The sequence below is a fragment of the Mus musculus genome, chromosome 14 (assembly GCF_000001635.26).
Source record: "Mus musculus strain C57BL/6J chromosome 14, GRCm38.p6 C57BL/6J".
Taxonomy (NCBI): Eukaryota; Metazoa; Chordata; class Mammalia; order Rodentia; family Muridae; genus Mus; species Mus musculus.
The window spans coordinates 118,785,166-118,801,292 of NC_000080.6; the positions used below are offsets into that span (position 1 = coordinate 118,785,166).

The window sequence follows — 16,127 nt, forward strand, 5'->3', positions numbered from 1 at the left end:
ACCACACACACACATGCACATGTACCACACCATAGCAAACTACATACACATATACACCACACACTTGCACACACTTACATATACCACACACACACACATTCTTTCACACACATACTCACACATAAACACCACATTAACAAAACACCATAGCACACTACACACATTCACTCCCCACCACACACACACACACTCACGGGCAGCAGCAGCATTGTGGGCTGGTAGGGTAGCGGCAGCACTAAGGATTCACGGGGCAGCAGGCAATATTGCAGGTTGACATTTGTGAGGCTAAAACTCCAATTCCTGGGGCTGAAAGTCAAATAAGATAGAAATAAAATAATAACATATGATGGGGTATTAATAATGTTTAAGCCTTTCAAGGTCACCTTCCAATGGTGAATGATGACATAAATTAATTATATATATTAAGCTAAACACATCAAAACTGTCTCACCATTACACCATTCAAGTAATATGTAATTTCTGATTAATTCAAATAGAAGTAAAAAAAAAAAAATCTCCAATTTAAAAAAAAAATAAGAGCTGGCAAGACAACTCAGGCAGAAGCCATACATCTGGGCCTCACGATCTAGCTGGATCCGTAGAGAGCACCACCTCCCAAGAGCTGTCCTCTGACCTTTCTATGCATGCGTATACCTGTGAATATGCACTAAGAAGCAAGCATGTACACACATACACACAGGTACACACATACATACAAGTACACACACATACACACATGTACACAGATATACATATATGCACACACGTATACACATATACAAAATTGGATCTCCTATTCTTAATATGTATAACATATATATGTTCATATGTATAAACAAACATACATACACACATATACACATATGCACACATGTACACACACACACACAAATAGAATAATGAGGAAAAATGAGCTTCTGTCATCAACAAAGCAACAGAAATAATGAGAGGCTCTGCCTGCAAAACAAAGTAGTCCTCTGACCTCTGTTCACAGGAAGTGACATGAACACACATACACTAATATGCACACACATACACACACACAAGCACACACACACCATACATGTAAATGAAGAATAACACATCTTTAAAGAAAAATGATGGATAAGTATATGAACAGATGCATAGTGTTATACATATTGTTTATGAAGAGGAGATCCAAATTTGTCGTGTCTTCTTCATATTGATGAACGGATGCAGAAGAGAAAATTAAGTACCGATGATCATTCGAGGATGCGTGTACACACATAAGTTAATACTTCATTTTACAGAAAGAATAGCAAAGAACATTTGGGGGGAAAGAAAAGCAAAGTAAGATTCACCAAAAAAACCTTTTAAGTATATTTATAAAATTTGCATACGTAAATAGGCATATTGAATGATTTGGGGTGACCAAAGGAGAGAAAAAAGAAGAATACAAAAACAGGCCATACAAATATTGGAACCAGATCGGAGGGAGGAAATGTGGCAAATCCACAGAGAAACAAGAGGCTACCTGATAAAGAAGTTTAGAATTCTCCTTTCTTTATCAAGAAGTAAAACACATCACATGTCACGACACAGGAGACAACCAACCCCGGATTATGTGAGAATGGAGATGTGAAAACTAGAACTTTAAAGGTACAGAGGAAGGAGACGGAGACAGGAGACTCCTGTGAGCTCACAGGCAAGCTGGTCTGGGGAATTCTGTGGCAAAGCAACATTCCTACAAAGTGGAAAATGAAGACGATCACTATAGCCGTCCTCTGACCTCCACATGTAGTACATGTGTGCCCCCAACCCCGAGAGACAGAGAGAGAGAGAGAGAGAGAGAGAGAGAGAGGGAGAGAGAGAGAGATATTTTAAAAGTAAAGATTTTTTCAAAAGTCCACCTACAGACAAACCACAAAGAAATGTATAGCATAACACTGAAAGATAATTTTCCCAAATTTATAAAATTAAAAACAAATTGAACAACTTAAACAGTGCACCAGATTAACAAGCAAAATATGTCACCCTTCAGGACAGATGAAAAACCATGGTTAAATCAGCGATTGCACAAAACAGGTACTCCAGCCTCATTTATAATGACAAATATGAATCAGTGGACATAATACAATCTCTGAAACTGTAATCAAGTTGGCTAGAATGTTAAAATTCTGTTAGTGCCACAACGCCAAGAATTAGGAATCAGAGCCACGAGAACTCACTCATTATGATGACTGGATGAGTGCTGGATTTACAGAGGCGGGTAATCCAGAATCATCTAGGAAGATGTGTTTCCAGCACACTGGCAAGTCACCTTCTAAGCTACATCCTTGGGACCCCTCTCTAGGGGCCACAAGAGAAAATTCACAGTCATGTTTGAGTGTGGCTACTTGAAACTGAGGAGAAAAACAGGACCAATATTCATCTCAAAGAAAGTGAATGCATTGTGGTGTAAGCCTTTACTGAAATAACATATCCAGCTGTCAGATGATTGATAGCCACACTTGTGAACACAGATAAATCCACACACACACATGAGACTAATTAAAGAGGTTACAGGAGAATCCTTACAGCGTGACTCCACTTATGTAAAGCCTCAACAACGTGTAAACGTAAAGAAATTGGTCAAATAAGGAGCCTTTAAATGTTACTGTATAATCTGTACTTTGTAATATTTGATCATTGCATGGTTCGCTAACTTTCAAGCTAACAGGAAATTAAGCATTAACTATGCTGCTAACAAGAGAAAAAAATATCTGCAGTACCAACACCTTCAAGATTCCTCTACAAAGTTTTGGTATTTCAGTAGGGAATTAGAAAGATTATTCTAAGCTATCTCTAAGATGCCCTTAGTGTGATATACTTTATTCTAATTTCCCACACTTCAAGCCATGAGATTATGAAGAATTGTCACCTACCCTCATGGGCTGGCTTTAACATTCGTGGAAGTTTTGTCCAGTGTCTGCATGCCTAGGCCACCAAAGCCTTCTGTGTGGACTGTGGCAGCAGGCAAGGCTGAGCGACATGTCCAGGGCACAGATCTCAGCTCTGGTGTGTGGTGTTGGAGGGTTTGGTGCTCTCGTCGCTGCCACCACATCCAACGAATGGAAAGTGACCACCCGAGCGTCGTCTGTGATTACCGCCACCTGGGTTTACCAGGGTCTGTGGATGAACTGCGCAGGTAACGCTCTGGGCTCCTTCCACTGCCGGCCACATTTCACTATCTTCAAAGTAGAAGGTAAATATGAGAGCTGTGTTTGAGGATAGAGCAAAATGTCACCTTCCCTTCCTGTGCTGTGTCAGCAGGCCGTTGGCAGTTGGCTACTCACTCCGAGTGTGCTAAAGCGCCACATTTTGCCTATGATGGATGGGGTCTCTACTGGCTTAAATAATTAAATTATTGATTTGGATAAAGAAAAGTTAAGAATAACCTTGGGGTCTTGTAGACCTGGCTGGTGCCAGGAACATACTCCAATGCAAAGTGTAGGAAGTGTATTGGCTTAAGACCTAATTTTAATATTCAATGAGTCACAGAGAAATTTTTATGGGTGTTCTATCCTAGGCTGAAAGGTCTTTCATTGATTTAGAATCTCCCTCTTGAAGGAAAACTCTGAATGAGTCAGAGTAGTCTCCATGTTTTCTTTTTTTATAGCCATGTTTGGTGGTGAAATAACAGCGCCTTAAATGTTAGTCAGTTGAAAGGAAGCGCCATGAATGGTCCTTTTGGCTTTCTGTTTGCTCTTCATTTGTCAGTAATCTTTCCTCTTCCAAACACTGGGTCTTAACAAGGACAGTTTTCTTGGCTTTAAAGATGTTTGCATACTTTAGAAACCTCCAGAGAAACAACTGTCATTTGCTTTATAACTTAATAATCTCCGTCTGCCCTCCATTGCTGAAGAGTATGCATTTCTGTAAACACACCGAGTGACGTAGGCTTAGCATGTTAAAGCTCTCCCTAAGACTTGTCAAGATAGACTTTTCATAACCAAGAGACAAGACTGTACCTTGGCCCCAGTTAAAAAGAAAGAAAGAGAAATGTAACTAGAAGTTACTAAAGAGTAATATTTCACGGGACTTTATGTCAGGTCTGGGAGTTTGCTCTGCACACCTCCACAGATCATTCTTTCCCATGATTCTTCTTAGCCCATCTCTACCTTGAGCAGATGTGGGTAGGCCTGTTTCTTTCTTCTTAACTGGATACATATTTTTAAACAAATATGTCATCTTATTGGGACTTATCCTATATCCTTCAATGAAACCTAACTATTGAGAAAAATGCATGTTCAACCTTGGCTCCAAGTGGCTTAAAGAACTGTGAGAGATTTTCATGTGACCTACGCCTGCTTCCCAGTGCATCTTAGAAAACACAGCTAGGAGTGTTACAGGATTATGTAGATCCAAATAATAATTTACTCTTCAAACTTAATTTCTTTTAAAATTTAAAACTATTATTATTATTATTATTATTATTATTGTGTGTACATCCAATATATGTTTATATGAGTGTGGGATGTGTGTGTGTGTGTGTGTGTGTGTGTGTGTATGAGTGTGGTGTGTGTGTGTGTAGGTACGCACATGCCAAAGCATATATTTGGAAGTCACAGAATTCTTTATGGAATCTCTTCACTTCTTCCTCTTTTATGTTGGCTTCAGAGGCCCAACTTAGGTTATCCAACTTCTATGTCAAACAACGTTACCTGCCAAGACTTCTCATTGGCCCCTAAAAGTTTATTTTTTAAGTTGATCATCTTGATAATGAAAACAATATATTCAAAATCTTCTCTATACCCTTTGCATAAGCGGTAGTTTGAAAAGTTTTGGCTTACAGGGTTTTTGTCAGAACACGTAAAATAGTCAGGTATGGTGGCTCATGCCTGTAATCCCAGCACTTAGGGGACTGAGATAGGAAGATTGTCATTGTTTAAGGTCCTCTTGGGTGATGTAATGTCTCAAAATGTTAGTTCTTTATAGCCATAGACCACTGCACCTCTCAGTCCTCCCTGGGGAAGCTTCTTTTTGTAGGAGATGGTGATTAATTCAGAGACCAGTAACAGGTTAGCATAGAGAGAGCAAGAGACTGTTACGTGCTCAGATCTAAATAGGACCTCTCTGTCACTCATGGTACCTCAGGGCTCAGGGATGATCACAGAAAAGGGGAGATGGAAGATTGCAGGGGCCTGAAGTAGTGGATATCTACATTGAAACACTATTTCCTGGACTCGGCAGCTTAGTGCACACATGAATGAACAATGCCTGCGACTGCATGCAAGGACCAATGTGTCAAAATCCCAGCATGGAAGGGAGGGACCGTGAGGCCCCACGACTGTCTGAGGGTGGGGAGGACTCAGGAGGCCCCACCACTGTCTGAGTATAGGGAGGACTTGGGAGGCCCCACCACTGTCTGAGGAGTTATTGGTATTGATGGCTGCTGGGAAAGAGATGATCAGTTTTCTTCAGGGATGAAGGCCTGAGAGTTTTCACATGTTCCAGTAGGTGGTCACACCCATGAACATTCAGGTAGCACTAAATGGACTCAGTAGACATTAGATTTAGAGAGACAGTCAGACAGAGACACATAGAAAGAGAGTGAGAGACAAAGAGAGACTGAGACAGGGAGAGAGAAACAGAGAGGAGACACTGGGAGAGACAGAGAGACACACACAGTGAGAGACACAGAAATAGAGAGACACAGAGAGAGACACAGGGAGAGACAGAGAGATGCAGAGAGAACCTGCAAACATATACAGGTGGGAGGGAGTGGAGATATGGGAGAACTTGGAGGGGAAGGAATGAGGATAGAAAGGCTCCAAACACATATGCCCATACGACCACAAAATAAATTAAAATTCGGTTACTGTGGAAAACTACTTTTAACGCCAGGCTTGTCATCTACAGGTGATCTGAAGTACACAGGAAGACGCGTACATGCCACCTGCAAATGCTATGCCACATTATATAAGGGCTATGTGCATTCTCAGAGTTCAGCATTGACTCTTATTTCTAAAGAAGCCTTCAGTTTCCTACGGACATCAGGGCTGTGGCTAGCAGAGCTGGCTGCCTTTCCTTTGTTTCTACTACATCACGCAGTAGAGAAGCAGGAAAATACATGCATGCATACTGAGCAAAATCTCCAACATTCCATCTGTGCAGCAGGAATCTCTGTTCATGCTACCAAGGTTTCAAAGGCGAGGCTCCCATGGACGTGCTTAGGATGCAGTTTTCTTGTGTGTGTGTGTACATTCTTGTGTGTGAGTGCAGTCATGCATGTACCATGGCATGCACGCGGCGGTCAAAGGAGAGCCTCACCTCCTACCTTGAGAAAAGCTCTTGCTATGGATTTTCTCCTGCCCACGCTAGGCAAGCTTGCTCCTGGGTCTCCAGGGAACCCCTGTCTCTGTTTCCTGATGCCCCATAGGAGTGTTGGCATTATAGACACAAGCACAATGCCTCTGGCTTCTACATAGGTTCTGGGGAATCAAGCTCAGGTCTCACTGGACCATCTTCTCAGCCTTCAGTAGTCTTGGTATGTGGCAACTACTTGGCAAAACACAGGCAAAGTGCACTATTACCCTGCCTGACACAAAGTGGGTTCTCTATGAGTTGTGGAAATTACTATTATGAATATCTCTTTCATCTCTGAAACCCCACATGTCAACTGTAAGAAGGTGTTTCCAATCAAGGCCTTAGTGGCTGCTTTTTTTAGACCTCAAAGCCACCTGGTAGCATACCTCTGGTTCCTGCTGCACATCTTTCTGGGGAAGACTGAAGCAAGGATTCCTATCATGTGACACGGTTGTGTAATGAACTTTTAAATGTCCCAGGAGTGTTTTACTCTGCTGTGGTAAGACATATGACACACAGATGCCTCTAGTGTGTAGTAAAGGAAGTTTTCATACTCACAAACCCTGAGAAAGCACGAGGCAAGCATCCCTGTGAGGCCCCACAGAGAACACCAGGCTGATGAGCAGGCAGAGAGAAGAGAGAAGCAGGGACCTGTGCCTTTTCAGAAAGAACTGTGCTGGACAGAGTCACAGGCTCGGACAAATTTTGTATTGAGCAGCTTAGACAATTTTAGCAAGCTCTCGAGGCCATAGGTTGTTGGGTTGTCTAGTTCCTTGCAACTAGAAGCTTACTTAAGGTATGCGGTCTGGATAGGAGCAGTTGGGGAAATAGTTTTTGATTGGGTCCCATCTGAAAGTCATGCCTGCAGAGTGTGCATTGTGTCTGGGAGTTAGTTAGCTCTGGGGAAAGAGGGTGTTTGCTACTGAGTCAGCAGAGAATTTTAGTAACTACAGTATAGAGAGAACACAGAAAATGAGAAGTATAGTTAAGGAGAATATATTAACACCAGCCCCTGGGTCTTTTTTGGCTCAAGTGTCATCTGGGCGGGGCTTTGCTGTCCCATCCTTCCATAAGCATTAACGCACATCTAGCATGCAGCAGTGTTTCGCTGTCGAATGTTTTATGTAAAGAAAGCTCATGTTCAACTTTCCCAGGGTTCCTTCCTCCTCGTGCTTTGCCCAGTCTCCTCTACCGAGTATTCACAATTCTGTCACCTAACCGGCCATAGACAAGGTCTTATCATAAAGGGTATCACTAAGAAATATATATATAAAGGGTATCACTAATATATATATATATATTATATAATTATATAATATATATATATATGCCAGTATGTATGTGCATATTCATGCATGAATGAGTGCACATGGGTGCATAGATGCACATGGATGCAGAAGTGTGTGAGTGTCAGAGGTCAACAGCAAATCCCAAGGATCCGTCTGCCTCTGCCTCCCTGGGGTGGGCTGACAGTGCGTGCTACACTTCCCATACTTGGGCACTAAGGACCAAACTTGGGTCCTGGACAGCAAACATGCTACAGCGGAGACGGCCTCTGCCTCCTCAGAGGACATTTCCCAAGAAAGCGATGCATTCACTCATCCTGAAATGCCTTTCACTTGTGTATTTTGTATTTTGAATGCTCATTGCTGAAAGCTGAATCGTTCTTAATTGAGCTTGCGGTAATTAGCCATCTGGTCTACAATTAAGCCTTTGTCAGATTTTTGTTTTTTTGTTTTTTTGTATTATCAGCTAATTTGATTACCAAAGGTTGACGATTGGCAAGTGGCTATGCTGCCGTTCTTCAGATGCAAAGGGAGCTTGTGGGCTCTGATGTGTTGATTCATTAATGTGTTCTGTCATCAAAGCAATCCCTAGATTCCTGTCAGAGAAGGGGAACAGGACATGGGCCTGTCTAAGGGCAGGTAGCTGACAGTGAGGCAGATATCCAGCAAATATCAGCCTATCATGCTTAGAGATATTTGATGATTAAGTACAAGGGACACAGGATTCCCAGAAGAGCTGATGCTGAAATTGTCTGGCAAGATGGCAGAAATATGCCAAGGGAGGGCAAGAGAGAGGGCATCTCAGACTAAAGAACCTACCCAGCTCTGCAACTTATTAACTGCGTGGCTTGGGGGAGAATGACGAAGACTTGGCTCCTTGGACTGTAGACAGGGAGTGTTGCCTCTTTCAGGATTGGTGGTGAGTTAACGTGTGGGTAGCATGCAGCTGACACCTGCAAGCAAAGGGAGACCTAAAGCAGAAAAGAGCCACATACACCAGGGAACAGGCCAGAGCACTCGCATGGGACGACGACTGGCTGCAGACAAAGAGGAAACTGCTAGAGGCCTTTAAACTCTAAGGCAGGGTTGGACTTCAGCTTGAAAGAGTTAGAAGTGTCAAGAACGTGGTAAGCTTTGGGTGTCTGACAGCACTTGTCACGTGTGAGGATTGTCAGGGCTTCCTATTCGAACCTGAGCATAAGTAGCAGTGGGAACCTAGACAAAGACTTCTGGGAGTGGAGCTGAGGAAGAGTGTCAGAGGCTTATGAGAGATGGAAGGATTCCTGCTGGGAGCTTGGTGACTGACCAGAGAGAAAGGTGGCCACATCTATCCCCAATCTAAGTTCTTGTCCCTCTTCCTTGTTCAGTACTTTCCAGCACATGCCATGGTTTCAAGTTCTCCAATTCTTTCTTCCTGGTGACACATTTTAATTTATTCTTGACAACTGCCTACATGTGCATAATGCATTTTGACTATATTAGCTCCTCCCACCATAGCAGTAGAAACCCTAAGGCCATTGGAGCAGGAAGCTGAGGGCTCACAAGAGAGCACACTGGAAATAGCATGAGTGTCAAAGCCCACCTCCAGTAACAGGCCTCCTACAACAAGGCCACACCTCCTATTATAAGGCCACACCTCTCCTGACAAGGCCACGCCTCCTATTACAAGGCCACACCTCCTAGACCTCCCCAAACAGCACAACCAGCTTGGGACCAAGTATTCAAATACCCAAGGCATAAGTGAGCATCTCATTCAAGCCACCACACTCCTGGATTCCTTCTTCTCAATGACTTCCCTTGCTACTTTCAATTCTATTTTGTGGATGACCTCCTGAGGTTAATGGGGGGTTGCTTGTTGTGTGCCAACTTGACAAAACCTGAAATCTTTCAGAAAGAAAGCAGCCTCAGTTGAGGAAGTGCCTCCATGAGATCCAGCTGTAAGGCATTTTCTCGATTAGTGATCAAGGGTGGAAGGGCTCATTGTGGGTGATGCCATCCCTGGGCTGGTAGTCTTGGGTTCTATAAGAGAGCAGGCTGAGCAAGCCATGAGGAGCAAGCCAGGAGGCAGCGCCCCTCCATGGCCTCTGCATCAGCCTTTTGCCTCTAGGTTCCTGTCCTGTTTGAGATCCTGTCCTGACTTTCTTTGATAAGGAACAACAATGCAGAAGTATACACCAAATAAAGCCTTCCCTTCCCACCTTGCTTTTTGGTCATGGTGCTTCAACCGAGCAATAGAAGAATCTAAGACACTATGTAACCACAGGCAGGAGGTTATCCACAGGGGCATGGCTATACCACTGTAGAAAAGGACTTCCCTCTCTAGAAACTTTTCACTGCTCAAGCCCCTCCCCCATCAGTGATGGACTGTTGGCTGTCCCTATCTCATGTAGGTCCTGTGCAGGCACCTAGCATGCATGATTGCTACATTGTATCCTCCTCATCCTCAAGTGTTCCCATAATTCCTGTCTCCCACCACCACCTCCCACATGTTCCTTGGGCCTTGAGGGAGGCTTTACGGATGAGCACATAGGGATGAGCACCCTCCAGCCAGCTGTTCTCAAAACTTTGACAAACCGCGAGTCTCCACTAACTATCACCACCCATTACAAAAACACATTCCTAACCTCACGTTTAGGAAAATTAAAGAACCGGCTGTGTGGGATGAATTAGAATAGCTTGAGTGGATTTAGTTTTTACGTAAAAGACTGTACATTTTAGAAATTTAATACAAACCCGGGGTGGGGGGGGGGCGGGGAATGGAGTGAGCAAAAGAAATGGATGCAACTTTAGGCGCCACTAGTGGAGCAGTTAGCAAAATTAAGAGAGAAACAAAGTAACCATGCTCCCCAGGGAGCCGCATTCTACCTTAAGAGATTTGAACAAAGGAAACCGCATTCACTCACAGGAGGATGTAACAGCAGGATAGGGTGGTGGGGGTGCATTTAGTGTTCCATACAGGGAAAGGCAAAACATAAAAAGCATAAGGGTGTGCAAAGAAGGAAAGTGGAATTTGGGGTACATGTTACAGTGAAGCTGGATTTAGGATCACCCGGAGAAGTAATTTCTACCAGAGTGCCCCACAGTGGCTAGGTTGCTGCACAAGGAAATGGCTACAGATGCCCAGAGGAGCGGCTGCTAACCATCTGTTGTAATATGCGTGGTGTGCTGATGTTATTCTGTTTAAATTCAGGTGTTAATACATGTCAGGGGCAGAGTAAGAAATAATAGTTCTCGAGGTGTAATCTGGCATGGTGGGGTTCCTAAGACATCCACAGCATGTGTCACATGACTGTTGCTGGAGAACAGAATGACTGTGTCCAGATCCAGGCACAGGGCATGGGGTGGGGGGATACAACCAGCTGAGTCCCGCTTTTTGATGAACTGCTGTTGCTTGACATTTTTTATTTACATGTGCCAAATATAAACCATGAATAAAACCAGACCAGCTATCCCATAAGGAGAATGGTTTTCTCTAGAACATGAACTGTAGCGTTTGGGTGGAGCAGATGGGGCATGGCGGGTGGGGGTGGGGTGAAGAGGCGGTTTCTTATCTAACTCCAGCCAGCTGTTCTGTTCTGCAACTGTAGCAAGCACAACAGTTCCTGTCTTACCATGTTTGTTGCTCTATGAGACTCAGAAGTGTCTGCACACAACTGACTCAGCAGCACGGTTAACACCTAGGAGATCTGCCGATGCTCATTCTTCTGTCTGACCCTGGCCTCAGACCTCTGCAATATCTGTCTAGGTTTCAGGCAGGAGATCCTTCACGTGACTGTCAAATTCCCTGATACCAGCTTGCCTGGTGGCTGCCTCCTGACCCAGTGCCCTCTCTGAACTCTGTGCTTAACCAACCTGCTGGTCACCCCACTATTACCCCGCCCCCCTGGTGTCTTGAGAATAGCTATTAGAGGATGTGTGTAAGTGGGGAGAACATTGGGGGAAGCAGGGGAGGGGAGAACTGTGTGTGAGTCTGTGTGGGCACGAGTGCTAGCCATGAATGTGAGCCGTTTGTTTCGTTTAAAAAGTACTCGTGAGCTCCTAGTGATGTCTTGTGCCAAGTTAGTCCTGGTTGCCAGGGACAGCCTGGGTACTCATGAGATGCCCTGATAATCTTGCCAGGCCTGTGGTGAGTGTAAAACTGACCTGCAGAGCCAGCTCCCGAGTTCTCAGAGTCCCCACAACAGCACATCCTTTATTGCTCTTCCAGCCTCTGTGCCTCTTCATCCTGTGTCTTTGGTGACCCCAGCAGGGAATGGTGGGAATGGGTTGCCCTCACCCTGGTGTGGCCTGTCTGGCTTTTGCTCCAATTCCATTTAGAATTATGAGCAAACACAAATGGACTATCGCCTTTCCACCGGGCACATTCACATCCTGTATATTTTCTTACATGTAGCCCACATACATGTGTCATGTATGTGGCCCACATGTATGTGGTCTTACATGTAGCCCAATTGTCATGTATCATCTTTCACACGTTAGTTATATAATTAACCTCAGATAGAAAGAGTTAGAAATCAGAGGTAATGCTGGAGCTAGCTACTCACCCTGGACAGTAATTCACATGGAACAGGATTGGGACGGAGTACACAGCTTCCTGCTTTGTCGCCGTGACCATCCATCACACCGTCTTCCTGACTTCCTGGGACATACCAGGACATACTTGAAATCACTTTGCCTCCCCTGGGTCCTCAGAATCCTCGGTGTTATCTTTGGTGACATCCTCCTCCCTGTCGCCTCTCCCTCCTGGTCTGCGACCACTCGCTGTGTGACTCTGTCAGTTGCTTAGCTTCCTCCTTACCAGAAGGACTGAGACAATAAGAGTTAGTTACTGTTGTCGCTCTTTGTCCCAACACACAATTCTAGCCTTCCAGGACTGCTCCACACAGGGCTCATTTACCTTCAGCTCAGCAAATCTTTCCATTTAGGATTGTGTAAGACCTTCCACATATGTGGCCTCTGTGGGACTCTTCCTGCATCCCCATCTCTGTACCCTGATTTCCCTGCCTGTAACCACGGTTCCATTTCTCTCCTTGTCAGCTTGCCCATCCTGCTGACTCCGGGCCCTGCCACACTTCCCTCTTTATCCTGGCCTCTTTCCTGTGTATCTTCCATATAGCCACTCACCCTTCTGACTTCCCTGCTTCCCAACTCCCCTTGTTCTACAGACCTGGTTTCCCACAATGCCTTCTTCCTTTCCAGGCTGGTGTCTGACCATACCACAGCCACAGACTTTGCCTGATGGTCCCTCCCATTCCCCCAAAAGAAGATTCACCGTGTCTCAGGCCTGGGTGACTTCCCACATAGGCAAAGCCTCAGGGCTCTCTGTGGACCTAGATTCGGATGAAACGCTAGGGAGATTTTTTTTTTCTAATTTTTTACTCCTTCTGAGCAAGGCTGTACGGCACAGCCAGGGATAACTTCCACAGGCCGAGCTTCCTAGTTCAACCCTGGGGTTCATTCAGCTGCTGTGAGGAGCAGCTCTGGCACAGATCATCTCCCTGGTCCCCCACACTGGCTTTTCATGTTGGGTGCTACGGAGCTTGTCACAGGCCCAGTAGCTCAAGTGTAGTGAAGAGACATGATGGCCCACCGGTGAGTGTGTATTCACAACTGAGCTCCAGCCCTCATGGTCCACCCATCAAGGACTGCCCAGAGGTGGCTAATTCTCAACAAGCAAAATCAGACTCTCCTGCTCAGCCCTACTTCATCACCTCCCCCCTTCTCTCCCTCTGTCCCTTCTCCCTTCCCTCCCTCCCTCCTGCACCAGTCCCCACCCCCAACGCAGGGTCTCACTCACAGCCTTTTATTATCTTCCATCTTGATCCCCTCCCCGCCATCCCTGCCCCATATCTCTTGGTACTTGCTTTATGATTTTACTAATCTGGCTTCTCCATTGGCCACCTGCATACCTCCTGCCTCTCAGCACTGCATGGCAGCCCCATGAGAACAGTGTTTAACAATTTCTGTCTGGCCTTACCTAAACCACTCTGCACAAAATCCACGCTCCTGTTTTTGACACAGAGTCTAACTCTGTAGACTTGGAGTGCCTTGTACTCACTATGTAGCCCGAGATGCCCTCAGATTTGCAGCAATCCTCCTGCCTCTACCCCCACACTTGCTGGGGTCACGGGCCACCCCAGGCAGACGAAAGCCCATGCCCCATACATTCAGTTACTTCACAACCTGAGAGGCTAAAACCCAGGTGAGACAGATGAACTTTTTCTTCAACCTGTTGTCTGCTCTGTCCTTGAACTTGCAGCAGCCCTCCTGCCTCAGCCTCTGGAGTACTGAGCTTATACTTGTGAGCCACCACATTCAGCCAGGCAGCCCAGCAAAGAGCCTCTGGTGAGGGTGACCTTGTGATTGATGGAAAAGCAGAAATGGAGCCGGCTCTACCAGAAAAGTTCACACAGTGGGGATGGAAACCAGAGATCAGAGAGGGGCCAGGTTTGTTCTTTTTATAACAACCAGCCCCCTCCTTGGAGGCCCAACACAGTCTACCAGACCAATCTTAACAAGGGTGGAGCCTCCAATGATCTAACGGCCTTTCATTACTCCCTCCCCCTAAGTGTCAGTACCATCCCACAGGAACCAAAGCATCTCTGCGGACACACTCAAATCTCATCCAAACCACAGCTCCTTTGGTGGTATTATTGAATCTCTCCCGGCAGGACCAACTCCACATCCACTTTCTCTGTGCAAAACCATAGCGTGGTAGATGAGAGACACTCAGGTCCACTGAGTGGGAGAGGAAATGTCCCGTGCTCATGTTCCTCAGTGGGGCTTTTCATTCTGAGGGTTCAAACACCATCTCTTTAACCACCTGTTCTAGAACACATCTGGGATTTGCTTCCGACAGCAATCTCTGAAATGTGCCCTGTGAGTCTTGATCGCTGCTCTCCTCGAAGGTCTTCATTTCATGGGAGTTTGCATTCAGACTTGTGAACGTAAAGATCTCTAGATGACACCCCACCTGCTCCTTCTGGGAGAAAACAACCTCCCGTAAACCCTGAGAGTAATTCTAAAGATGAGGAGGGTAGCTAGCTAGACTCACGCTGATTGTCTGGCCAGAGGGAGTCTGAGGACTTTCCTGTCTTCCGAGTGACTCTGGGCTAAGTCCCCTCTTGCTAATTAATGACTCTCAAATGTGGATGTGGTGGTTGATCTTGTCCATAAATCACCCAGTCACGCATGACCACCATCAGCAGAAAATGGGCTCCCCGACTTCTCATCTGCAGGACTTCAGGCTGGGCCAGGCCATGTGGGCTTCGGTTTCTGAATGCTTAAGACCACATCAGCAAAGCGCAAGGGAAACACATGGAGCCATTCACCACGCACAGACCAAATTGCTAGCTGCAGCCTTCTGTGATAGCTGGGACCATCTCTGTTATCTCTGTCACAGCATGCGGCTCAGCGTGATTGCCTTGGAAATGGTCCTCTTTCGAGGCTGGCTTCCCGGCTCTGGTGGGTGAGATGGGAAGAGGAAACAATTTCCCAACAATAAGCTACTTCCTGTCTGGAGTAGCTTCCCACCAGGATTTTCTTAGCTACTTTCTCCCTTCCCTAATTACACAGATTCACCAACTCGACTCTTTTGCTTCAGCGTTGTAGAAGACCTGTAAATAGCTTTCATGATTAACTTAAATTCCGAGGTCTTCTCTGCTTGCTGACAAACACCGATTCTTAATCTGGGTACCATGCTTTTTTGACCTTTTAACCTCTGGCCCATTTTTTTTTTTCCCTGTGCGCAGGAGTGTGAGTATTCTCTGGAAGCAATGTTGTCGTTTCACGGCTGTGTCCCAGTTCTGATGGGGTCCAGGCTGAAGCTGCAGGCTTCTCCAGAGGTCCCCATGTCTGAGCTTCCCTGGAAACTACAGCTCCTTGTGGCTCCATATCTATAGAGCCAGGGCCAGGTTCTTCTCAGCTGAACTGTAGATCTGTGTCTGAGAAGTCCCCGGCACACCTCTCCCAACAACACTGCTGTGTGCAAGACCCTCCCATTGAGATCCACATGACACATTGTCCCCTCAAAGTCTTCTTCTAACCTGCTGGCCTCTGATTGTCTCTCCTTCCCCTGCCTCTCTCCCTCTGCCTGCCCCCTCCCCCTGTGCCATCTTCTTTTTCCAGTCCCCTATCCCTCCCTTGTTCCTCTGCAGTGTTGACTACAGACAGACTTTTCTCAAGGGTCCTACGAGTGGTAACAAGCTTGACTCATATGTGAGTAGGCGTTTCCCATAAGGTGTTAGCCACAGCCATGATGACCAAGTCAGGACAGGTAGGTACAATGTTGGGTCAGAAGCCTGTATGTGCTTTCTTCACCCCAGACATTTAGTGGGGCGCAGTGCTGGGGTGGAACTGGTCAGTGATGCAGGCTACTTCCCCCTCTCTCCTCATCTTATGCATGGTCTGGAGGACAATGTTGTCTACGCTTTGACCTCAGCTTGGACGTTCATGAGGGATGGTGGTAATCAAGATGGAGGGAAGGCAGGGGTGGGGGTAGTGTCAGCATCCTGACCCTTTCAGGAAATGATC

The 16,127-nt window shown here is 45.8% G+C and overlaps 1 protein-coding gene and 1 long non-coding RNA gene across 5 annotated transcripts in view; one reads left to right on the forward strand and one right to left on the reverse strand.

Annotated features, from left to right (window-relative positions):
* Positions 1-1,086: 1,086 nt before the first annotated feature.
* Gm52105 lies at positions 1,087-12,535 on the reverse strand. Its single transcript, XR_003951100.1, has 2 exons — positions 12,140-12,535; positions 1,087-3,191 (listed from the first exon to the last, which is right to left on the reverse strand). It is a non-coding gene; the product is annotated as a predicted gene, 52105 (long non-coding RNA).
* Positions 2,706-16,127, forward strand: part of Cldn10 (claudin 10) — an 86,655-nt gene continuing 73,233 nt past the window's right edge. For 2 of the 4 annotated variants that reach the window (NM_023878.3, NM_001160097.1), the window contains exon 1: positions 2,706-3,205. In NM_023878.3, the coding sequence (NP_076367.2) occupies positions 2,992-3,205 (214 nt within the window). In that variant the 5' untranslated portion in view covers positions 2,706-2,991. The remainder of the gene's footprint in view (positions 3,206-16,127) is intronic. The other 2 variants (NM_001160096.1, NM_001160098.1) reach the window with 1 other exon arrangement.